Raw genomic sequence first — 24,741 nt, forward strand, 5'->3', positions numbered from 1 at the left:
GGCATTTTCCTTGTAGTACCAGCAAGTTGAATGTGACCTCATGACCCTAAAGTGTCCCAGTGCTTCAGTTTTCTGTACTGTACATTGTGGAAGTGCTAACATTAGCTTTTGCTCTGGAGGCTGCTGAGCATGTTGGTGAGGAGGGATGGGAGGAGGGAGCAGGAGGGAAGGATGGAGTGATGCAGGAGGGGGCTGATGGAGAGACTGCAGTGGGATGTGTGTGTGGGTGTGTTTGAGGCAGAGGGTGTGTGTGTTTGAGTGAGAGAGAGAGAGAGTATACAGTGTGAGAATGCTGATGTAAAGATGTGGCCGTTATTATTAATACTATCACAATGTACAGATAACGTACGGGTGCTTCAAACTAACCAATAATCAGCATTATTTTTTTGACATGGCTTAAAATGAAAATACCAACAAGGTCCCTAGGTGAAATCTTCAGATGACTTTGTCTGAGCAACAGTCAAAAGACCAAAGCTGTTTCTTAAAATCTTAACATTTATCAATACAATATTAATCAGACACATCACACTAATGCTAATGTTAGGGATCAGTCAGGCACATGGACAGTGTGCACATATGAATTTATTAATATATGGAATCTTGACGTACTTTGATGCCTCTTAGTTTTTCTTTCTCGTGCTGTATTTTCTGGTGTCTTTTAATTGAGGGGTTTACGTGTCTCTGTTTGCTCCAAGAGCCTCCATAACAGAATGTTGTCTCTTGCTTGAGGGTTATCTATTTGGCATCAACAGCATTTTTCTTTCAACTCGGGCTGAAAATGTGCAGCGTGGTGTCATATGTTACACAGGTTTTTTTTGTGTTGGGATGCTTTATTTTGTATTTTCATTTTCTGGAAAGATGAACTCAATGATTTGTGTTCGTATGCGTCAGAAATGTGCTTTTAAACATGCTGCACTGTCCATACATCTCTAGACCGGGTGTTTTTCCTCTGATTGAGAGCAGCGTGTTCACTGTTACACTCAACCAAAACTAACTCAAGCTGCTTGAGGCAAATTGGCAGCATCAAAAAGCGCAATCTGCAACATGACTGCACTTTTTTCCTGGAATGAACTGTTCAACCCAGATAAAGGATATCAGATGAAAATGTAAGGGGTTCTATATTTAAGTATCCGCCATTGTCACGAGCATTGTGACATCACTTGATGGACAGTTTCCCCGAATTCATTGATAAAGAAGTGAAAGAGGAACGTTGGAGGGGTCAGCAGGGAATTGAGGGGGAGGGGACAGAGAGAAGAGAGTCTGAACATTAATCTGTATCATGTTCTCTCTCTCTGTGTGTGTGTGTGTGTGTGTGTGTGTGTGTGTGTGTGTGTGTGTGTGTGCGTGTGCGTGTGTGTGTGTGTGTGGAGCTTAAACAGGCATCTGCCACAAGCCTTGATAACAGACTCCAGTAACATCCCAATGCTCTAATTATTCAGACTAATCCCACAAACACAATAGATGTTCAGAGGGACAACAGACCATCATCAGAGCCTCAAGTACATGTGATGATAAAGGAAATGGATGTATTACAGTTCCAACAAAGAACTATTGACTATAAACCTTTTAATCAACTGACCATCGATGTTTCACTGCAGTTTACAATTAGCTTGATACTGGATTTATCATTTCTACTCGTTGTTAATAATGTCTTGCTGGCTGCTTCTACAGTTTTGCAGGTCACGAAGGGTTTTATCATCCTCGTCATTAGTTCGCTGTTTGCTCTGACCTGAGGGATCGTGGTCAATCTCAGAGCCCATCAGCTATCGTCTGACAATTGAATTAGCCTCTGTGGGCAATGGCTGATATTTTAGTTCTCCTGGCGTAGACGGTCCAGGGCGAGACTCCATCTTGCATTCGTCGTACACAGTTTACAGTCTGACGAGATTCTTTTATCATCTGAGTCAAACAGCAAAGCTCTTTGTTGGTGTTTTATGTCCAGGTGACATTTTGTTTAATCTCTATTAATAATATATTTAACTCAAACAGTTGATGCATTTCAGTCAATGTGTCTCACCTGTTTCGCTCGCCACACAGACTGTTAACCTGCGGAACGACTAAAACCTGCTCACAGGTGATTGTTCGAATCTCAGATTTGTGAATCTCATAAGATTTTCATGAGAACAAATGAAAGTAAATCTTGTTGTCAGTTCACTTGAGGATAACACTCTTTGCTGCAGTTTCCCCTCCTTCACTTCTTCTAGTAATTTTCCATTAAATTGTTTCTAAACTAACATGCTTCAACTTAGCAAACAAGTCATTTGAATGTCTCCCTTCACTAGTTTAGCTCCACTCGACCGTAGCTGCTCAACTGCTTCAAAATTCTCTCACTGGCAGCCGTGAAAGTGTGTCCCTGTGTGTGTGTGTTTGTGTAGGGTGGGCTTTGTTCGTCTGACCTAGTTAAGCTGGCTACTTTGTCCTCCCACTCTGATGGTAATGGGACACACACACACTCCTCAATGGGCCAAGAACAAATTTCAACTGAAGAAATAGTTCCAGTGAAAATGTCTGAGTAACAGTTTCTGGATGAGGACAGTTCTGTGATGGTGTGTGAGCACTGTGGCGTAAATTCCATCCAGTGTCCTGACAGGGCTGGATGACCTGAACTGACTCTTAAACTGTGCGTCTCCTCCTCCAGTAAGAAAACCAAGTCTCTGTTTACATCACACTTCTGCAGTCCACACATAAACTCACACACCCTACTTAACTCCATGTCTGTTGCAATGTGTGTCAGATTATTATTGTGGGTTGTCTGCTGGTCACAGGGAGGCAGGTCTGGATCTGATTAACATACCTCCACTAGGGCTGAGGTATGTCACACTCACTCACTCACTCAAACAGTATGTGGGTGTGCTGTTGTGAGGGGGTAGAGCAATGTTTTAGTTCATATTACTTACACAGATTTAAAGACATGACAAATATTTATATCTTTATCTTATTTTCACAGTCTAAAAGAATTCCTGTAAGAAATGTAGAAGGTTTTGTGAAGTTGATCGTCACTGTGGATCAATAATCCTGCGGGTCATTGGTTGTTTGATTCCTGGCTCGTCCAGTCTGCATGCAAGACACCGAAGCCCAAACTGCGTAAAGATGGCCGCTTATTCTTTAAAAACCCATCACCTTAAAAACACAGTCTTTAACTTTGTAACTCAGCTGTACATATAGTCTGTAAGTTCTGACTTTGAAAAGACAGAGTGACCGTGAAGTGACTTTGAGAACCAGTGAGCGGGTCGGGCCGTCTGCCCTGCATAAATAAAGGTTTGCTGCCCTGTTGACATGCACAAGCATGGCTGACACATGGCCCAGTTTCCTGGGGAGTCACACTTGTCTGAATTCAAGATGACATCAGTTCATTGATGAAGATTTTTTAATTGTCTTCCTCCTTTTTCTTATAAAGTCTGAACCATAATAGGGGATTTAAAAACATGCAAATGCATGAGCCTGATGTAGACGTGCTTTATTTTCATGCGTTCTGTTTCTGTGAGTGCATCCAAACAAACGTTCAAGGTAGGGCCGCCTTAATCCTACAAGGCTCACTGAGCTAGAAACTCTTAACTTCAGCATTATAGCACATCGGAGTGGAAAATTAACTCCAGACTCGAACTGGAACATCGTCTCCTCTGACTGACTTTGTTTACTGTATCAGCACCTTCGTCATGCCGACTATTATTTGGTCCTTTTATCGCGCTGTTAAGCATCTAATTGAATTTCTGACCTTGCTGACAAAAGCTAGCTGCTTCACGATGGAGGTATTTTGTGGCCCATCAGTAAAATGCTGTTATGTTGAAGCGGTTACGCAGCTAAATATATATTTGTGTTACACTCACTTTGTTATTGAGCAGTTAAATACTCCATGATGTGGGATGATATTGTTAAACTCTTCTGTGTTTCTCAATGTGTTGCAGGTGTTGTGTAGCTGCAGACGACTGAGTGAACCATGGCACAGTTCCCCACCACATTCACAGGTCAGTATGTGTGTGTGTGTGAAGGACATGACGGGGGGGGGGGGATTGTTTATATTTTCCTGAGTGAGTGGTTAAATAAAATCACCATAATATTCCAAAAAGTGCAATTTAAAACAAACTGCAGTTTCTCATGAATCCACAATGTTTTAATCCACATCTTAATATCTCACCAAGATTATTTTATATCTGTCAAGCACATAGAATTATTTAAAAGAAGAGGCAGAGTTATGTTGCATGACAAAAAAAAACAATTGTGTTATGCCCCAGAATCAGCTTAACATAACATAAACTTACTACTGGAGGCAGACGGACAGATCTCCCATCAGGACAAAGACAAACAGAGATAAAACAGAACACACGCAGTGCAAGTTGTCAGGCTGAACAGATTTTTAACAGTAAGGAAGAACATGTTGTCTTCTTGTCTTTGTACTGAGTGAGGACGACCCACTGAAAATATATTTGTTACACACGCTGTAAATAGAAATGGTGATACTGAAGTTATTTGTTTTACCGTCTCTCTCAATGAATATTGTAGCTGAAAGAGTCCAAGGTATATATGCAAAGACAACTGAATTAGCATCGCTCATCCTGTGTCTGTCAGCAGTTATTGTCCGTACATTTCCAAAATGACTCATTGATTCCATAAGCTAGTAATTTGCTGGAAGAAGATGGAACAGTCAGTTGCTTCTTCATGACAAACAAAACAAGACCTGGTATCTGATTTAATTGTTTCCAAAATGTAATAAATTAGCAGAGAATCACGTTCTTTATATTAACACAGTTAAGATGATAGTCAGACCCTGGATAGAATCCATGAGACGACGTTATGATGACATTATCTGGTGAGTTTTAAATTAATTGACAACCCACAATAGTCAGTCAGTAAGCGATGAATCAATGAAGTTCACATGGTAGTGACAAACTGATGTGTCATGCACTGAGCTGTCAGAGAAAACCGGACTGTCGCTGTCTGTCCGTCCCTCATCTGTTCATCCCTATTGTCTTTCCTCATCAGTGTCAGAGTTGACACCCTACCTCAAGTGTTACCCAACAGGAAACCTTTCACAGGAACTGAAACTAATTGGCTGACACATTCCTGTCATTCCTCTTTTTACTGCCTATGTCTGGCTTTGTCTTTGGGTTTAGTATCTGATCTGCGATCGTGTGTCTGTGTTGTATATTTTTTGGTGTGTGGCAGGTCCAGATGTGTTTCTGATCTCAGTGGATGAGAGAGCCAAGTATGATCAGCAGTTTCACAGCCTCTCTCCGACTGCAGGGGGTTACATCACAGGTAACAGCACCCAGCAGTACCACACCTGCACGCTGTCTCAAATCACACACGGGTTTGTCATTGTGCTGCTTTCATCGACCAATCAGCTGTCAGTCTCAGCTGTCCTTCATCACCCTGTTTCTGTAGCATCAAATAACTAATTAAAACCAATCTTATCAGAAGCATGAACACTTGAACATAAAACATCTTTGAGAAACGTATGTTTAATGTCAACACGGGAGGGGCATGTGTTTATGACCCGTAATGCACGAGGGAGGGATTCAAAGATCTGGCTTCGCTTTACGGAAGCTGTCATGTCGTCCATCTTTATATCTAGTCTATGATCCAGACAACCTTCAGCACTAATTGACTTACCAGGCACATTCTGAAGTGACCTTTCTCTCCTTGATGTCACATCCTGTTTTTGTTTTTCTGTCAGGCGACCAGGCCAGGAACTTCTTCCTCCAATCAGGCCTACCCCCTCCTGTCCTGGCCCAAATCTGGTGAGTCACAGAGCGGAGAAGTTGCTACTCACTCACAGGCTGACAAATATTAGATCGCAGATTCATAAATCTAAAAAGAATCCCCACTACTTTGTTGGTTGTGTTTGTCGGGCAGTGCATCAGTGTTTTCTCTGTGTACCTGCAGGGCTCTGGCTGACATGAACAGTGATGGCCGAATGGATATCTACGAGTTCTCTATCGCCATGAAACTCATCAAGCTGAAACTCCAGGGTCACCCGCTGCCCCCTTCGCTCCCTCCCAGTATGAAACAACCCCCCCTGCCTTTACCCCCACAGACCGGCTTCGGTAAGTGTGATTTTTGCGCTGCTGCTCAACACAGAACAAATGCTGCACATTTTGCGGCTCATGTGATAAGTGCCGTATGTCACTCTGAAAACAGGCGGTGGTAAAACTCGGTTACTGGTAAAACACAGCAGATCTGTGGCCAGAGTGAGTCACTCCTTCTTTCCCAAAGGTCATTTAGAAAATGCTGGCTCTCTCTCTCTCTCTCAGCTCTACCCCTTGCTCATTGTGCCTTAAGTGCTGATCGATAAAGTTATAAAAACAGTCTAAAGTAATAACTCCTCCTTCAGGCCCAAACGTACACTGAAGCTCTCACTCTGCATTGACTAGTGTAAACAGATCATGTCAGATTCAGCCGTAGAGAAAAGCTGATTGTTTTCTCTCGTGTTTTTCTTGTGCAGCTTTGAGCAGTTGTGTTTTTGTAAAGATAATGTCTGATAATCCTGTGTTGTGTGTGTGTGTGTGTGTGTGTGTGTTTATCCTCAGGCATGCCCCCCATGCCCCCGATGGCTTCCATCCCAGTTCCTCTTTCAGCCGTGCCCCCTCTACCCCTACCCCCTCTGCCCGTCGGTGTGTCTCCCCCACTGGTCTCATCTGCCCCGCCTCCCCTCCCCCAGCCCATCGCAAATGGAGCTCCTCCCACAGGCATGATCCAGCCCATCTCAGGCTTCTCCCACCCAGGTAATGTAACAACAGGGAGAATCGACAGAATGTAAGCTCTTATTTAAATATACTATCCACTGTTAACTTTACATTGTAGAGAGATAGGTGATCGATTATATCTGTATGAATGTTGTACTCATCCTCATCCAAAGAACAAAATGTACAGTGGGACGAGTGGGTGTGTTGATTTCTAACATTCAACATATGTGCAAACTCCAGAGAGTGTCCAGATCCAATTGTCCAGACATTTGACTGATTTCGTGTCTGAAAATGCCTCAAGATATTTGACTAAAATGTTCTATTTTTCTGTCTCTCTCAGCTCAACCTGTCAACAAGTCAACTTCATTCAACCGTTCCAGTACTAAGCTGCAGAAGGGATCATCATTTGATGCTGCTGGGTAGGTTAAAGAATTGATTCTGCTTCATATCAATCAACTGAAATGAGGAAATATATGGTATTTACAGTTGGTGACCTTTTTTTAATAGTTTTTCCCAGTAATCTCACCAGCTGTTAGCTCGGGCATGGTGTTTCTGTTTTAACTTCCTACATCTGCTCTTGGCCTTTTAGCATCAAGTTAATTTAGGTTGTAAACAAGTATATATAATTTTCTCTTTGCCTTGCTCAGGAGTTATTCTTGGGTGTGTCTTTTCATTGCGTCTCTTCCTGCTTTAAATCACTGTTTCTATTCTCTGTTGTTTGTCCCAGCAGTCAGCCCCCCTGTGATTGGGCTGTTCCTCAGTCCTCAAGGCTGAAGTACAGACAGCTTTTTAATTCACACGACAAGATGATGAGTGGACACCTCACAGGTACACACACACACTCACACACGCACACACACACACACATGAAAATATCATCATTCGCGATCATTTGTTTTTCGTCACGTTCCAGGTCCACAGGCTCGCACTATCCTGATGCAGTCTAGTCTTCCTCAAGGCCAGTTGGCCACAATATGGTCAGTGCATTGAATAATCACCTGAAATCCAAATCATTTCAACATTATCAAACCAGAAGATGTACCTCAAGGACATCAGTGCTTCAACAGGAATATTTGTTTCTTCTAGGAGTCTGTCAGATATCGACCAGGATGGAAAACTGACGGCTGAGGAGTTCATCTTGGCCATGCACCTCATCGATATGGCCATGTCAGGGTTACCGCTGCCCCCTGTGTTACCACCAGATTACCTCCCACCCACATTCAGGTAAATACTATAACCAAATACCACATTACTGACTTAGTGTGTGTGTGGATATGTATACACACAAAGAAACATCATACAAAATGTATCTGTGAACATAGATTGAATTCCCCCAGATGCGAAGAGTGACGATATCGAATGAGAGGGAACTGATAGTTTGTAGTGTAATCACTGTCTTTGTGTGTGTGTGTGTGTTTAAGGCGTGTGCGAAGCGACAGTGTTCAGTCGGACCAGAAGAGCGTTCAGGAGGAAATAGAGGAGGAGACTGAGAGCAGCCAAGATAAGAAACTACCAGGTTTGGTCCTCGCCAGCGTTGGAACTGGACCCTGTCATGTTAACTGTTCAAACTGGAGCTAGATCTTGTCCCTGTATTGATTCACTGTTAGCTGGTAGATGATTAATGGTGAACAGAGCTGCTTCAACCACTGAACTAGTCTTCATGTCCAACTTTAAAACACTTGCTTCACCAATAGTAGCATTTTTAAAATGATCACATTTCTGTTTATGATAGTTGTGATGGTTCTTTTTTTTTTTATCCTACCTTTAGTACTTAAGCAAGACTAGAAATAGGTTTTTCACTTTGGATTATGTATTTACATTATTAAATGCTACACCATAGCATCTGTAGTTTCTTCGTAAGAACTAACTTTGTCTCTCCTCAGTGACATTTGAGGATAAGAAGAGGGAAAACTTTGAGCGAGGAAACCTGGAGTTGGAGAAGAGACGTCAAGCTCTGCAGGAGCAACAGAGGAAAGAGCAGGAGCGACTGGCTGCTCTGGAGAGAGAGGAACAGGAGAGGAAGGTGACGATACTGATCCCTCATTTCCAAACTATCTGCTTTCAGGATTTGAATTTAACATGGTCATCATTTGTATACAGGGCCAGAAAATATCTACTGGAATAGGAGCCTCATCCTGTCATTGTACCAGCCACATTATCTCATGTCTTTCGAATATGTTTGTATAAATTATTTTGTTTTAATACATGTGATGACAACAAAATAAGAGCTTTTCATTCTGTCTGCTCACGTTTGTTCTCATTTTTTCAGGAGCGTGAACGTCTCGAGCAGGAGAGGAGACGACAACAGGAACTGGAAAAGCAGCTGGAGAGACAGAGAGAGTTGGAGAGGCATAGAGAGGAGGAGAGACGCAAAGAGATCGAGAGAAGAGAGGTAAAGAGAAGAGGAAATGATTCTCAAGTATCTGCATTTTAATTGAGTTGATGTTCAGCTGCTGCAGCAGTGTAATTTCATTTGTAGCAGGCCACTGAGAGGCCTTTCACTCACTCACTGTCACCTGCTTCCCTTGTTAGCTCTTACACTCCTGCAGCAGGTGGCTTCATGTATATAATGATGTGTATAATATAATATTATAATATGATGTGATGCCTTCTGACCTAGCAGTGTTTTGGTACCATCATTTTGTAACATTTCGGTGTGTGTGTGTTTTTCATTTGTCCAGGCTGCTAAACGTGAATTAGAGCGTCAGCGTCAGTTGGAGTGGGAGCGACAACGACGGCAGGAGCTTCTGACTCAAAGGAACCGAGAGCAGGAGAGTATAGTGCTGCTCAAAGCCAGGAAGAAGACCCTGGAGTTCGAACTTGAGGCTCTGGTAATGAGACACAAGCACCAACATCTAGTTAGATGATTAACATAGCAAACTGTGTGTTTCTGTCAGAGCGGAGAAACTGCTGCAAATAGAGGCACAGGCTCAGTTTTACAACTTAAACAAGTCAGTCTGTCACAGAAAGCTGGTTTTGGACTGGCGGAGGTTATGTCGATTTGTGTGACAGTGTCAGGCATAAACGTTTCTCACAAGATAAACCGAAAGCAATCAGCCAGTGCCAACAGGAAGGAAAAAATGGCTGACAACTAATTCTCACTGCAACTCAATACTTGCATCTGCAGAAACCAGATAGTATATTCCTTCTTTCATTTCCCCTTCCCATCGTCTAGAATGATAAGAAGACCCAGCTGGAGGGCAAACTGAAGGACGTTCGCTTCCGTCTGTCAGCTCAGCGGAGAGAGGTGGAGCAGACCAATCAGACGAGAGAAACACGCATCGCCGAAATCACCCTGTTACAACAGCAGCTGCAGGTACGAGAGAAAAAATGTAAACCCTAACCCCGTCAGCAAGTGAACACGAGTGTCAGATAAACAGGTGTCAAAATAATGACCAGTTCTCGTATCACAAAGATTTTGAATAAAACATTTAATTGACTATGTGATGATTGTGTCAATTTTTTGTCTTGAAACAACTGTCCAGGACTCACAGCAGTGGCTCGGGAGGCTAATTCCTGATAAACAGAGTCTCAATGATCAGTTGAAACAGGTTCAACAGAACAGTTTGCACCGTGAGTTCTTCATACACACACTCACATCTACTGCACATTACGCTGCTCCTCGTGATTTCATGTATTGTTCTTGATTGGAATTTGTTTCCGAGCATGTCTGCGAATGATAATCCTGACATCCATCTGTGTGTGTGTGTGTGTTCAGGTGACAGTCTGTCATCCCTGCAGAAGGCTGTGGAGCAGAAGGAAACCAGCAGAGAGCAGCTCAGAGAGCAGCTGGATGCTGTGGAGAGAGAGACGAGGGCCAAACTGCTGGAAATAGACGCGTTCAACACTCAGCTGAAGGTAAACAGTTCATCAACCTGTGAGTGAATACAGGGCAGGAGGTGAAAAACACGTCGACAAGAGCTAAATGCATGTGCTAATCAGTATGTAGCAACATGATGGGCTACGTGATAATGAAATAACAGAGTTTGTTGCTACTAGAGATACTTGAGTGAAAGAAGTTAGATGCACTTTTAAGGTTTTAATCAACCCTTGAAGAATAGCATTAAAATATTGGATATGAATGTGAAACCAGGTTACAATGAAGGAAGATCTTATAAAAACTGAAATGAAGAATTCCAAACCACCTTATTCAAACTCTATGATAAAAATTAAGTAGTAGTTTGTGCAGGTACAATAAGTAGTTCTTCCCTTTGACTATCATTGACATGATTAAAGTGGCTAATTACCTAGCTTGCAGTAATTGTTTTGCTAAGTTAATGTTCTAATCAATGGATTCATGTTGTGACCGTCTATTTAATTCAAGTCCTGTCCCGTCCCTTATAACCTCTGAACGTAAAACTATTTTGAATTATTTAGTCCAATGTTCATGTTTCCTGTTGAAGTTTTGATGTTTAAATCTAAGTCACTAGTGTACCTGTGTTGGTTTGTGTGTTGGTGTGTATTTGTGTGTATTAACGGTGATGCCTGTGTTTTCAAAAAGAGCTTGCTGTGCTTCGGAGTGTTTTCAGTCAGCTGCTTCATGTCACCAACGATTTACTGTTGAGAGAGGAAGATGGAGGGACTGTTGTTATTTTATTTCTTCGGTTTGGAGCTTGTGCTTGTTTATGTTTCATAGATCATCTGTTGACACCTCTTTTTCTTCCCATTGCTTCAGGACACAGCTTCAGGTCAGAGAGAGGAGTTAGTCCTGTGGTATATTCCAGTGTGGAGAACTAGAAGAGAGAGAGAGAGGAAAACCACCAGAAATACAATAAATTCATTCTCTAGTAGCCGAGCTAATGAAGCGGCTTCTCATTTTGAGTCAGTGTATTTAAGAACAAAAAGTCAGTCAGTGGACGTGAGTTTTCTCCAGCCATGTCTCAGTGGTGCAGCTCTTTGTTAAACGGGGGCACAGACCACTGAGATGTGAACTGTTTGACTAAAACGCCCTCCGCCTTCCTTTCTGCACCACTTCCTCCACTTCCCCAAAATCTTCTCTTTTTCTCAATGCTGTGCCTCCTCTGTCCTTCATACCCTCTGGGACTCTTCAATGCTCCTCCGGCCTTCGCTCTGCTTCCTCTTCACCTCTTGTGTTTCATCCCTGCTCTTTTCTTGACCGTTGCCATTGTTTCCTCCATTTCATATTCTTTTGTTTAATCTACATAATAAACCTTTCCTTCTATAATTTCTACTCCTTTTATTTATCCCCTACACTGGCCTTTGGCTCCCTTGCCCATGCCAGTCTCTGTGTGAGTTCTATGCCAACCACTGTGCCAGGATAGAGGCCCTGCGACGCCAGCTTCAGGAGGAGCAGAGAGGGAGACAGGTAGAGCACACTGCCACTGCTGGAATGGGGTGGTACTTCAACGGGGGGAGGGGGGGGATTGCAATTTGTTTTAGAAAATAATATCAAATGACACCACGACCATTCTGCATTTGATTTGAAACCTGGAGCTCAGAGCAGTTTTTGCATTTTGAGTGGACCAGCACTGATTATCAGAGGAAGTAAAAACACTGTTCACCCTCTTGTCTCATAACTAACCTGCAAGCTTCAAGTACTGAAGTCACTTTAGTCTTTGTCGCCTTCACACTTTCAAACTAGACTTTTAAAATGCCTGCTTTGCGCAGCTGCCCTCAGTGAAGCTTGACTGTAATAGTCGAGCTGTGAGGTTGGACTCCTGACTCACTCGACTGACACTGGTACGCACATGCTTAGTGTACATGTGTGGTGCCATGATGCACATTTTCAGGTGTGTTAGTATGGACAAGGATAATTAATCACACAGAGCTGAAATGCTTGTGCAGACGGAAATTGTTATAGTTTACAAACGTCTTAAACCCAGATTAAAATAGAGAAGTAAAAATAAATTAAATCGTTATGAAAGAAGGGGAAACACGTTTTATTATTCAGAAATCGAGGATGTAGAAAGAGTGTATCACCTTAATTACTGACCCCAAACACTGAAATACATTTGGCCTCCAGGCTCTTATCGTCTCTCCAGTGTAGACGGGTCAGTTATAGTGTCTGTCACAACGGCACGTTACTCATCACAGTGACTCACAAGAGCCTCTCCTTCTGTGAGTCAAGAATAAAAATATTCACCCGGCCTCCTGGAAAACAGAATGAAATCTGCAAAGTAAATATTTAACTTCCACCCAAGAGGATACATGAACTGTTGAACACACAAGAGAAACACTTAACAAGTACCCAGGAACAATCTACTGACCTTTACTGTCTGTGAGTGTGTGTCTGTAGAATGGTTGATACTGTGTGTGTGTGGGTGTGGGTGTGTGTGGGTGTTTTTATATGTGTGTTTATATGTGTGTGTGTTTCAGTGCCAGGATCAGGGACAGCTACAGGAGTGTGTGTCAGCCGTCAGGGTGTGTCTGACTCGGCTAGACTACATTATAAAGGTCCACAACCCCCCCCCCCCCCCCATTCCCTTTCTTTTCCACCTCTTGTATCTAACTCACTTCATCCTCTCTTCAGTCTCTTCTCTGAAATCACCTCCTCCTCCTCCTCCTCCTCTTCTCTTCTTTTCACCGGTTCTCTCTCTCTTCCTCCTGTTTTGCGCCCCATCTTTTCCTCCCCTGGCTGGTGTTGGCTCTCACGCTTTCGTAGTTGACGCTGTACGCAGTTGTGATGCTAAGCTAGCGGCCATGCGAGGTTAGCCGGTGTTTCAGCTTAGGGGGACTTTATGTAATGCTACTGCCTGTATGCTAGCAGAGAATGTTTCAGCCAGACAAGTAGAAGATGGTCGACGTTAATGAGGATTAATACGCTGATGAACTGTGTGTGTGTGTGTGTGTGTGTGTGTGTGTGTGTGTGTGTGTGTGTGTGTGTGTGTGTGTGTCCTCCGTCAGTCTCTTTGCTTGTAGGGTTCCTCACGTTTGGCTGAAACACGACTGCTGCCTCGTGTTGCTATAGTAACAAGTATTATAATGGCACAGCTGGTTGTCATGACTACACAGAACTCTCCCTCCTCACCCCCATACTTTTTTTTTTTTATTGTTCACCTCTAACCCCTCCCACAAACATCCTAGGCCTTGTGCAAGCTTCGCCCCCCCACCGTTTCCAGAGCCTTGTGTTCGAGGCCGCGTCCGTCCCAACCTCCAATAGTTCCAAACCCCCCCCGCCTGCGGACACCCCCTCCCATCAGAAGATTTATACTTGCTTTACTTTTTGAACGTTCCCCTCCTCGGTTTGCTAAACAAGCCAGGGTGAATCAACTGGGATCTTCACTCACATCTTCTCTTGATACCCAGCCTGAGGAAATAGACAAATTAAAACTGGATGTGTTTTCAAAAGCTTTAACTGTTGACGACTGTGGCACTGAGAACAGAAGCCGATGCTCTGACGATGACTCAATAGCTTTTTGTCCAGAGCAGCTCAAGAGTCGCACTGGAAGCAAATCCTGCTCTCACAGAGAAACCAGAGCTGCACTGAACACACCAGAGTCTGAGAGGGAGGAAGTCGGTTGGGAGACAGAAACGTTTACTGGATCCCTCGTCACTCATTGTTTGCTCATTGTTCTTTTCTTGAGAAGTTCATTTACCCAGCAGCTTCACTGTGTCACAGGACTCATTGTTCTTCTTGTCCCTGGCGACAGTTGTTAGTGACTCTGGTTGTGTGGGGGGGGGTCTTTGTCAGGCTGCAGAGTGAATCAGACGCCTCCCTGTGGGTTTTGATTGATAATTATCGATAAGAATCTGAATGAAAAGTGTCCGAGACTTCCACTGTAGTGTTTGAAGAGATCAAAACTATTTATCTTAAGTTGTCGGCCACAAAACAAAATGTTGATATAAAGTTTTTTTTTTTAGTCAGATTTTTGTGGCCACGCTGACAGTTGAGATTTTTGTAAACATTTTTGTTTCCTTCACTTCTGTCCATACAAACATCAGACGTTTCCTGGACAGATTTGTTAGATTTGTACAGAGTAGAAAAGAATGGCCTTTGTTTTCGGTGTCACTCCACCTCAGGACTGATGTGCAACAGTTTTGACTTCAAAATCAATGAGCTCCTTGATTGGGCATTAAAGTATTCACCGTGGTTACCGGCAGTGACGTTTCATCCCCTCAGTGAAGGGGCGGGGCTTGCCTTGATCACCTGACTAATACTTGTTGCTGCTGCTGTTGTTGAAGTTCTCGTTTCGTGTCGATGGTAACCCGCAGCAACCGATCCCACTGATCCCCCACTTCCTCCTCACCGCTGTTCCTTCCTGTATCCCATGATTCTTTGCAGGAGCTGCGGGAGATCCACAGCCGGCAGCAGCGACAGAGACAGAGAGAGCTGGAGGGAGACACACACACACTGACACACACACACTCTCACATACACACTCCGATCGAGAGGAAGTCTGTTGAGCTGCACGAGAGCAGGTAAGAGTTTCATCTGTGTTATTATATCAGTAAATATCAAGTGTTGTTTTCCGGGAGGTTCATCTTTCTCTGTCGTGCTGCAGGTTGTCTTCAGACGAGGGTGTCTCCTGGAGGGATGAAGCAGGAATCTCTGCCCCCAACCCTCCGAGCCCAACCTCCATCTCTGCCCCTGATGCCTGGCTGAACAGAGTGACTCAGGAGGAGGAGGAGAGGAAGAGGAGAGGAATGGAGGAAGAAGAAGAGGGCAGGAAGAGTGCAGGATCAGCAGAAGAGAAAGAGGACGAGGGAAGAAGCAAGAAGGACATGCAAGATAAATTAAGCAAGCTGTTCGGTCAGCCGGCTGACCCCTGGGCTTCATCAGGTGTGTTGATGTGTCTAAGTGTTTTAGGTCGTCAACACAAGTGGAGATGATTGTTTAACTTAATGAGCTGAATTTAGAATTAACTGCAGATACTTTACCATGTTGTGTTGTTAGGTCCTTTTCTTTAAGAGATGTGAAAGTCTAGTCACAAATCTAAACCCTGAAAAACAATATATTGTAATAGTGGAGTTTAAAAACCACTAAATCTAGTTTCCTGAATGAAAATAAATAGAAGGTTTTATCAAGTGTTAAATATTTTCTCTTGCTGTTGACACTAATGTTCATTAGAAAACGTATCCGATTTGGACTGAGATCCAGATACACGCTCATAATTTTACATCAGAGACTAATGTTGAAAAAGTCATTCAGACATATCTTTTTTTGCTTGTACGACAGAAGTTTTGTTTAGTTGGTGTTAATTCGATTTTAAAAAAGTGTTGGATTTCAGTTCTGATATCTCAGTTTTTTCTGTTTATTTGCAGTGGAGAAAACTCCAGGACCCAGTCTCTTTGACCAGAAGACAGTCGTCAGCGGCTTCGACCAGCAGCAGCAGAATCAGAATCAGCAGCAGAATCAGAATCAGCAGAATCAGAATCAGCAGCAGAATCAGAATCAGCAGCAGCAGCCCCCTGTGAAGGTGGTGTACTACAGGGCTCTGTATCCATTTGATGCTCGCAGCCATGATGAGATCAGTATCGCTCCCGGAGACGTAATCATGGTACGTAGAACGTACTCACTAATGCAGTAACCACACAGTAATATCCTGAACCTTAATACATGAACATGGGAACACAGGATGATGATGATGATGATGATGATGATGATGATGATGATGATGATGATGATGTTTTGTGAGAATGATAATGACTTTACCTCAAATAAGTTTAGATGCAGTCACTAAAGGTCTCACGTGCATCCAGTATTATGTATATATTATGAACTGAGTCTGTAAATAAAGATGGACGATGCGTCTCCACTTCCTCTCACATTCCGGAAATGAAGACAAAATGTCCTGGGTACAAACGCTGCCGTTTTACATTGGACTTACCTAAAATGAAAGAAACCTTTTGTGCCCATCTGCTAACATGGAGAAGAGGCTGGGCCTTCATGGCCTATGCTGCAGCCAGCCGTCAGAATGTACTCAAGATCTTTTAGTTTCACGTTTGGTGGCTGACACGTCGGCCATCTTTATGTTCAGATATTTTATCGACTGTTTATTTATTTTAGAATTTGTGTGTGTGTGTGTGTGAATGTGTATTAACTGTCTCTTCTCTCCTCTGCTGTGCAAACTGAAGGTGAAGGGGGAATGGGTAAGTTCTCGCCCCCCCCCGCCCAGTGTTGTGCCTCCACCAATCATAAGCCAGCACTCATCTGAACTTCTGGTGTCATGTCATGTCGTCTCCATTCATTTGACAACGGATGAATGTGATTCGCTTTTTTTTGGAAATTTAATCAAGTCATTTAAGTCACATCTGTAAATGTTGTTAAGCTCGTTTTGTTTTCACAGTTAATATTGTTTAACTAAAGAAACCAACCTTCATGACTCTCTACCTCTATGAGTGTAAAGTCAATATTATTTTACCATTTTTGTTCCCATAGATAATCATTCCCACACATCTGTCCTGTTGGCAGATTTCCCGTTTTTATAAACGTGATTCCACAGCTCAGTCACTTGGCAGGTTTACATTCAAATCCTGCCAAACCTGCCTGTGAACATCACTGATGCGCTGTGTTGCAACTTCTTTTTACACATAACTGGAGTGAAGCTGAGGCGGATCCAGGTTGAAAAGAAAACATCAGCAGTTGAACACAAAACACTTGTAGTGGACATTTTGAGTCACAGTTGCCACAGAAGATTCTGTTGTAGCAGCTGCCAGCAGACGCGTTCGATTCCAAAGGTTTTTTATAAATACCATTTATTCACACACATTTCTAAACAAAGGGCCCAGGGTGAAAAATGTAGGAAATCCCTTTCCAGTGGACAGAGTCAGGTTTTCATTACGACGTTATTAAGGGTTAATGTTGGTAATTCAGTTCATTATCAGACAAAACAGTCTTGGAACCAGAGCACAACATTTACAAAAACGGTTCTTTACAACATTTTTATTTTTCTCACTTCTCATCCACTAATCTGCTCTTTTTTTTTTACTTCCTGGAACAGCTGCTGCTGTTGTGGACATTGTTGTGTCACCACTTAGCTGTTCTCCCATGAACCTGAACGTACGAAGTCTCTGTTAGTTTGTGTTCCTGCGTCTTTATCTAAACCCCGCCCCTCTGCTCCGACAGGTGGACGAGTCTCAAACAGGTGAACCCGGCTGGCTGGGCGGAGAGCTCAGGGGGAGGACGGGTTGGTTTCCAGCTAATTACGCAGAACGGATACCAGACAGTGAAGCACCGATCAGCCTGCGCTCCACAGCCTCAGTCACACCCACGTCTGCCCAGCAGCCAATGTCAACACCTCCTCCGGCACCTGGACACGCCCCCTCATCCTCCGCCAACAGTAACTGGGCCGACTTCAGCACAACGTGAGTCCTTCGGATGTTTATTCATTTATATCTATTTATTTAGTACTTTTCCGTTATTCTTTAAGGACAAAATATGTGAAATGATTGTACATATACTAAATAAAATGGATGTTTGTGTTTTCACTGACTCCAGATTATCACCCAGCAGCTTCTTTAATATTTATGTATCATGTGGGTGTGTATTTCCAGTTGGCCGTCAAATACAGCCAGCCAATCAGACAGCGAGGGTTGGGACGCGTGGCCGACCTCTTCAACCAGTCAGAATCCATCGCTCAGTGTTCCCTCGGCGCAACTACGGCAACGCTCTGCCTTCACACCTGCTACCATGACAACAGGCTCCTCCCCCTCACCTGTGCTGGGACAGGTAACTCATCTTTTTGAAGTCTTGGATCTAAATATCCAACTGTGTTTATAAAATAATGATACGAATGACGAGCTGCTGCTGTTTCTACATGAACCACTGAACTGTGATTGTTTGTCAGGGGGAGAAGGTCGAGGGTCTTCAGGCTCAGGCTTTGTATCCCTGGAGAGCAAAGAAGGACAACCACCTCAACTTCAACAAAAATGAGGTAGAGTTCCTCCATCTCTGCTCTGTTTTAATTGGATGTTTTTGTTTCTATTAGATCCTGATGTGAGTTATCATTATTGTTGCTATAGATAATAACAGTGTTGGAGCAGCAGGACATGTGGTGGTTGGGTGAACTGCAGACTGGACAGAGAGGCTGGTTCCCCAAAAGTTACGTGAAGCTCATCTCCGCCACCGTGACAGCTCCTGTCGTCGCCACAGCACGCAGCAAAAACACCAGGTATGTTCAAACGTTGCATCCACGTCAGACTGGGTGGATTCAGTTCGTCTCAGAGGTGATCTTTTCTGTGTCTCATGTCTCGTTACACCTCACAAAAAGCTTCTTTACAGTTTAAGTACTTGTTTCTCTTTTGTCTTCTAGTGAGTCCGGTGTATCAGAGAGTCCGCCCAATGGAAAACGACCCACCCCTTCCCCAACAAAACCCTCCGAGTCTGGTGAAGGTAAAACATGCACGTGTTCACCTGTAGGTATTTTTAACCTGGTAGGTGTTGAAGTGTCATTGACTCTGTTTATGTGCGTCTGCACAGAGTACGTGGCCATGTACACGTACGAGAGCAGTGAACAAGGCGACCTGAGTTTCCAGCAGGGAGATATCGTCATGGTGACCAGGAAAGAAGGAGATTGGTGGACAGGCGTGGTCAGCGGCAAAACGGGAGTCTTTCCATCCAATTACGTTAAACCTCGAGACTCTGCATCAGAAGTAAGAGTGAATTCAGAAGAGCTGAGATTGGATTCGGATTCTAGAAATCTTTTAAGTGACTCTAAACTTTATTTCTGTTTTTAGTCTTTGGGACCAGCAGGGAAGACGGGCAGCTTGGGAAAGAAACCAGGTGAGATTTCTCTTGTTCTATATCATTGTTACCTCCATCTAATCTCTTCTTTCTGTCCTCGGTGATGTTGACTAGATGTCGTTCTACTTCTTCTTCTTTCTGTCCTTTACCTCTGCAGAGATCGCTCAGGTGATCGCCCCCTACAGTGCTACAGGGGCAGAGCAGCTGACGTTGGCTCCTGGGCAGCTCATCCTCATCAGGAAAAAGAACCCAGGGGGCTGGTGGGAGGGTGAGCTCCAGGTACAAACTCTCATGCATAAATACAGTATATAATATATAAACACATACGTCATCGATGTAAAGAGAGAATAATCTGTAATGACTGTGCATAAAGTGAATCACTCCAGTAAATTATATTTACCTGAACTGAGACCTCATGAAATGATGACTCCAGCTTAATAACACTAAACCTCAGTTTCTTCAGAAGACATAACTAGCAACATGTTTTAATTCTATATCATATATTATATTTAATATCATAATTAATATTGTATATATGATGCAGGACCATGCAGACGCTTGTGGTGATTCATGACTCATAACTATGTTCTGGTTGGTTCAGGCTCGGGGGAAAAAGCGCCAAATAGGTTGGTTTCCCGCCAATTACGTGAAGCTGCTCAGTCCCAGCACCAGTAAGACGACGCCCACAGAGCCGACGCCTCCTAAACTGGCTCCGGCCAGCACAGGTACACTCACATGATGGATTTAATTTGTTCACTGATGTCACAGTCACATGGACATAACCGTGAAAGTGGAAATATTAACGACCTTTGTCTGTGGGTGTGAAGCTGTGTGTCAGGTGATCGGCATGTACGACTACCTGGCGCAGAACGACGACGAGTTGGCCTTCCAGAAGGGTCAGGTGATCACAGTGCTCAACAAGGACGACTGTGATTGGTGGAAAGGAGAGCTCAACGGGAAGGAGGGTCTGTTTCCCAGCAACTACGTCAAACTCACCACGGATACTGACCCGAGCACGCAGTGTGAGTGCACAGAAACACACACACTCGCACACACTGTCTCACGTCAGTCACAAAACACCTCACATGATGTACTTAAATAAACATACTCTCAGTTTAACACTAAAAACACACACTCTCTTCCTCACACACACACACACACACACACACACCCCAGAGCCAGGTGTGGAGATGCTGTCCCTCTCTGTCTTTGACCCTTAAGTTGGTTTGACCTGTGACCTTTCACCTTGACACTCCTTTGGGCCTCTTTGAAAACCTGCCTTTCATGCACCACCTCTGGGTGGTGTGTGTGTGTGTGTGTCTGTTTGTATGGTGTGTATGTGCATGCATGTGTGTGGATATGCACATTAGTGTAAAAGTGTTTCCTCTCTTCCTGCATGTGTTCCCTCAGCATGATCCTAAACTCAGAGTCTCTCGAGCAGAGACAGCAGCACTAACTGACCTTACTGACCAACAGGATTGTGGGTAGAACTGTAGAGCTGGGTAGAACATTTAAATTATAAGTGATTTACTTTTAGTGAAACAACACGAATCAATGAAAGACAAAAAACGAAATGATAAGTTGAAGAATTTGTTAAATCACAGTGTGTGATATCGTACAAATGATGAACATGATAAGAAGTTTCTCTAAACGCTTATATCAGTGATTATTAATCAATTATTGATTCATGAGTTGATGGTAAAAAACTCAAACCAAGATATTTGAATTATATGTCAGTTTAATTCATTTTGACTTTCAATCAATCTGCTCATTTTCGATAGAAGCTTCTTCTTGAATTAACTTGATTCAACGTAAACAGTCTGTTTTAACCCTTTGAATCCACTTCCTGCTGACGTGTCACCTGCTCCAGATCCTCTGCTTCTACGCTAGATTAGACCACACCTCCACACTCTCTGTCTTGCTGCACGCTCCACCCACCTAGCACCCGATTGGTTGTTGTTGTTGGTGTTGTTGTTTTGTTTAGTTGTTTTTGTTGATGTTGTTGTTGTCGTCCTCTCTCTAGGATCATATCATTACCCAGAACCCCCCTCTCCTCAAAGCCCTCAAAGAGACCCACTAGGCCACGCCCACTAGGCCACTCAACCAATGGGACAGCTCCAAGAGGTCACATGACCCGGAAATGGCGACTCTCCACCAATAGAAGCCAGAGAGAGACAGACAGACTGTAACGTTTAAGCGCCCTCTGGTGGCGAGAACTCTGTCTATGCATGGCTCTGACTGGACTTGGCCAAACTCTGTTTATCTGAGGCTCTGGCTCCAAACAGCACTGTTCAACAGGAGGAGATCAATAGTCAGGACTCCTCTCCAACTTTCCTCTCCTCCTCCTCCTTCTCTCTCGTCTTCTGTTTTCCCTCTTTTCTTTCCTGGCTCCTTGTCTCTGTCGCTTGGAAGGTGCTAAGTTAAGGAGGGAAGGAAGAAAGGAGGAGAGGAAAAGAGGAGACGAGACTATTGATCTCCTCTCTCCCAGATTGGACTGATGTTTTACCTGTACACACACACACACTCACACACACACACACACACACACACACACACACACACACACACACACACACACACACGTTAGCTCGTTCAGTGGATAGTGGGTCATTTTGTGGCTTCATGGGAGAATCTGTCATTAGCTCAGCTCCTCCCTCCTCTTTGTTTTTTTTCAACCTCGCTCCCATTGGTTCAGCGGCTTCATCCAACCTGTCAGTCACAAGTGATGGCCCCGCCCCTCACTAACCCCTCCCACAGCTTCACAGAACGACCCACTATCTGCTGGAGGGCGGGTCTCAATAAAGTCTTTCACTCTCCTCTCGTCACCTCCTCTCTCCTTAATGCCAAAGACTCCTTCCTCCTGCTTCCTCGTGTTTCCTCATGCTTCCTCCTGCTTCCTCATCTCCTCCTTCCTTCTTCCTCCCTCTCATGCACACACTCATTCAAAAGGAGGAGAGAAAGACTTGAGACACGTCCAGTAGCAGTCGCAGGCTTTTTAACTTCACACCCACGCCGCTGCTGCTCCCCCCCCTCCCCCCTCTGTGGTGTCACAGTCTCCTCTCGTCATTCTGTGCTCGACGAGGAGGCATAGAAGGGAGCGAGCAGCTGGAATGGGACGCGGCCCGTAGCTCAGGGCTGTAGCTGCTTAGCATACGAGCTAACCACACGTCACAAACACAAAATACAATAAGGTACTGAGTTGGGAGTCTGCACACACACACACACACACACACACACACACACACACACACACACACACACACGGTGATAATGTTTTTCTCCGTCGTAGTTTAACACTCTAAATATGTATTCACTTTAAATGACCCGTTTTCTGTTTGTTTACATGTGTGTTGTTATCTGTTGCTATGACGAGGAGATGCTGTCACACTGTTGAACACTGACTCAGATTCGGTACTAAAGACGCGGGAACGATTTAGGTCATTTTCAGGTAAACTAACAGTTTCACCCGTTTTCTCTCCGGCTGAGCGTCGGATGAGACAATCGATGCCACGCCCACATCTGTATGTCGAACGTGGACTGAGAGCCGGAGCCCCACGTGTTAGTCAGGGAGCTTTACAGATGTTGGTTAGTTTCGTTGTTTGTTTCCCCCCCAGCTCCCAGTTTAACGCTAAGCTAAGCTAATCAACTCGTGGCTCCAGCTTCATATTTAACACACAGACCTGAGAGCAGCGGAAATCTTCTCATTTCAAATGTCAAACTGTTCCTTTAAACGCTTCAGTTAGTTTTTAGTCGTCGCTCAATTTCACCAGCTGGTGAAACTTTTAAGTCGTTTTAACGTCGTCGTCGTCTTAAATCTCTCAAACTGTGATTCGCATCATCCTCACCACCAAGCCACGCCCCCTTTAATGCAAACCTACTGTATCACACATGTGAAATGTTGAGTCTGTGAGTGAATCACACATCAAGTGTCTCTGTCCTTGTGTGAGGAGGCGACAGAGGACGAACCGCCGCCGCTCCGTTACGTTCACTTCACGCGTGTGATTCCGCAGCGTCTCGTTCTCTCATCGAACGTTGATCCATTTGTTTTCTCTAAATGAACCAAACGAACACGTCGTCTTTACAGAACCTGAAAACCTCAGATATTTAATCCTGACGTCTCAAACGATTTACAACAGAAACACACGGCACAGCCTCACTTTTAACTCTCGAGCTGTTACCTTGGTTACGCACCCCCCCCCCCCCCCCACAGCATTAAAACCCAGCTTCCTCTTTGTTCCCATAGCAACAGATGAGCATTATAGCGGTTGCCATATCAGACTTATTGTGTTGTTGTTGTTTTGTTTTGTTTATCCAGATGACAGTATTGTGATTTTAATGTTTACCCTCAGAAACACAAACGATGAACGTAACGATTGTTGAACGTTTTTATACAACAAGCAATAGAGTTATTATTATTATGATGATGATGATTATCAACTCGCTCGGATCCCATTGGCTCCTGTGTGTCAGTATTGGAGGTGAAGTGCTCTGATTGGTTGAAAAGTCAAAGACCATCTGTTGTTGGACAAGCTGAGGCTGGAGGACAAAGAGATTTCTGTCTTTACAGTTCCTGGTTTTTTCAGGGTCGGAGAATCTTTTTGGTTTTTTCTCAGTTCAGTTGCCGATGGTCGAGACTTTTCACCGTCGGAGCGAGTATTTTAGATTTGAACAAAGAGCGACCTAAACCAGAGCCACGCTCGTCACCTGCAGCCACGAGTTCAAATCATGAACGGACTCGTTGCGGTTCAGGTGGAGGCGGGACACACGTCACATCCTGAACATTTTTAACTTTGTTTTCACGGTTTTCATCAAACCACACGGCTCTGGTTCAGTTCGGCTCGATCAGTACAAAGTCAAGCTCTGTATGAATTATGCTTCACCTGATAAATGGTGATCGGTCGATGCTTCTTATAAATAGCAACTCAGATGAATGGATTAACAGCCAAGCCAAATGTAACCAGACTGCTCGTGGTGTCAGTGAGTGAGTGAGTGAGTGAGTGAGAGAGTGAGTGAGTGAGTGTGTGTGTGTGTGTGTGTGTGTGAGTGAGAGAGTGAAGCATTAATGAGCGAGTGTGTGTGTGTGTGTGTGTGTGTGATTGTGAAGCATGAATGAGCAGTTGTCTGTGAACGTCAGGTGGAACTCATAGGATTAAAAAGGAAAATGAATGAATGAACTGTACAGAATGTCCAGAGTGAAAATGTGCCGAGGTTTTATTGATGGAGATTTTTTCTTTGATGAAGCGGTGAATGGTCCTGATGATTAAACGCTCTGAGACACACCGCAGTCGACTGGCCTCGTTACTCACACACACACACACACACACACACACACTCACTCACTTCCATTCATTTCTTTGAGTTTTAACGCAGTAACCTCAAACTTACAACAGAAGACGTTTCTTTACGTTGATGTTT

At 43.9% G+C, this 24,741-nt stretch overlaps 1 protein-coding gene across 9 annotated transcripts in view; it reads left to right on the forward strand.

The window, feature by feature from the left end:
- The window catches only part of itsn1 (intersectin 1 (SH3 domain protein)), a 33,523-nt gene that overhangs the window by 2,072 nt on the left and 6,710 nt on the right, over positions 1-24,741 (forward strand). For 2 of the 9 annotated variants that reach the window (XR_011246044.1, XM_069538692.1), the window contains exons 2-32: positions 3,906-3,965; positions 5,164-5,256; positions 5,675-5,738; positions 5,884-6,044; positions 6,528-6,722; positions 7,024-7,102; positions 7,411-7,511; positions 7,597-7,660; positions 7,770-7,907; positions 8,105-8,199; positions 8,567-8,706; positions 8,953-9,075; positions 9,365-9,514; positions 9,859-9,999; positions 10,169-10,256; positions 10,402-10,541; positions 11,926-12,009; positions 14,926-15,062; positions 15,146-15,423; positions 15,906-16,141; positions 16,719-16,733; positions 17,710-17,948; positions 18,138-18,312; positions 18,431-18,517; positions 18,606-18,754; positions 18,896-18,975; positions 19,063-19,235; positions 19,320-19,365; positions 19,484-19,605; positions 19,928-20,051; positions 20,154-20,348. Coding sequence is in view for 8 of the 9 variants with exons in the window: in XM_069538692.1 (XP_069394793.1) it covers positions 3,938-3,965; positions 5,164-5,256; positions 5,675-5,738; positions 5,884-6,044; positions 6,528-6,722; positions 7,024-7,102; positions 7,411-7,511; positions 7,597-7,660; positions 7,770-7,907; positions 8,105-8,199; positions 8,567-8,706; positions 8,953-9,075; positions 9,365-9,514; positions 9,859-9,999; positions 10,169-10,256; positions 10,402-10,541; positions 11,926-12,009; positions 14,926-15,062; positions 15,146-15,423; positions 15,906-16,141; positions 16,719-16,733; positions 17,710-17,948; positions 18,138-18,312; positions 18,431-18,517; positions 18,606-18,754; positions 18,896-18,975; positions 19,063-19,235; positions 19,320-19,365; positions 19,484-19,605; positions 19,928-20,051; positions 20,154-20,348 (3,940 nt within the window). In the remaining variant the exon portion in view is untranslated. Of the gene's footprint in view, positions 1-3,905; positions 3,966-5,163; positions 5,257-5,674; positions 5,739-5,883; positions 6,045-6,527; positions 6,723-7,023; positions 7,103-7,410; positions 7,512-7,596; positions 7,661-7,769; positions 7,908-8,104; positions 8,200-8,566; positions 8,707-8,952; positions 9,076-9,364; positions 9,515-9,858; positions 10,000-10,168; positions 10,257-10,401; positions 10,542-11,925; positions 12,010-14,925; positions 15,063-15,145; positions 15,424-15,905; positions 16,142-16,718; positions 16,734-17,709; positions 17,949-18,137; positions 18,313-18,430; positions 18,518-18,605; positions 18,755-18,895; positions 19,236-19,319; positions 19,366-19,483; positions 19,606-19,927; positions 20,052-20,153; positions 20,349-21,349; positions 24,607-24,741 lie in introns of those variants that run through there. The other 7 variants (XM_069538693.1, XM_069538691.1, XM_069538694.1 and 4 more) reach the window with 7 other exon arrangements.

The sequence above is a fragment of the Paralichthys olivaceus genome, chromosome 14 (assembly GCF_024713975.1).
Source record: "Paralichthys olivaceus isolate ysfri-2021 chromosome 14, ASM2471397v2, whole genome shotgun sequence".
NCBI lineage: Eukaryota > Metazoa > Chordata > Actinopteri > Pleuronectiformes > Paralichthyidae > Paralichthys > Paralichthys olivaceus.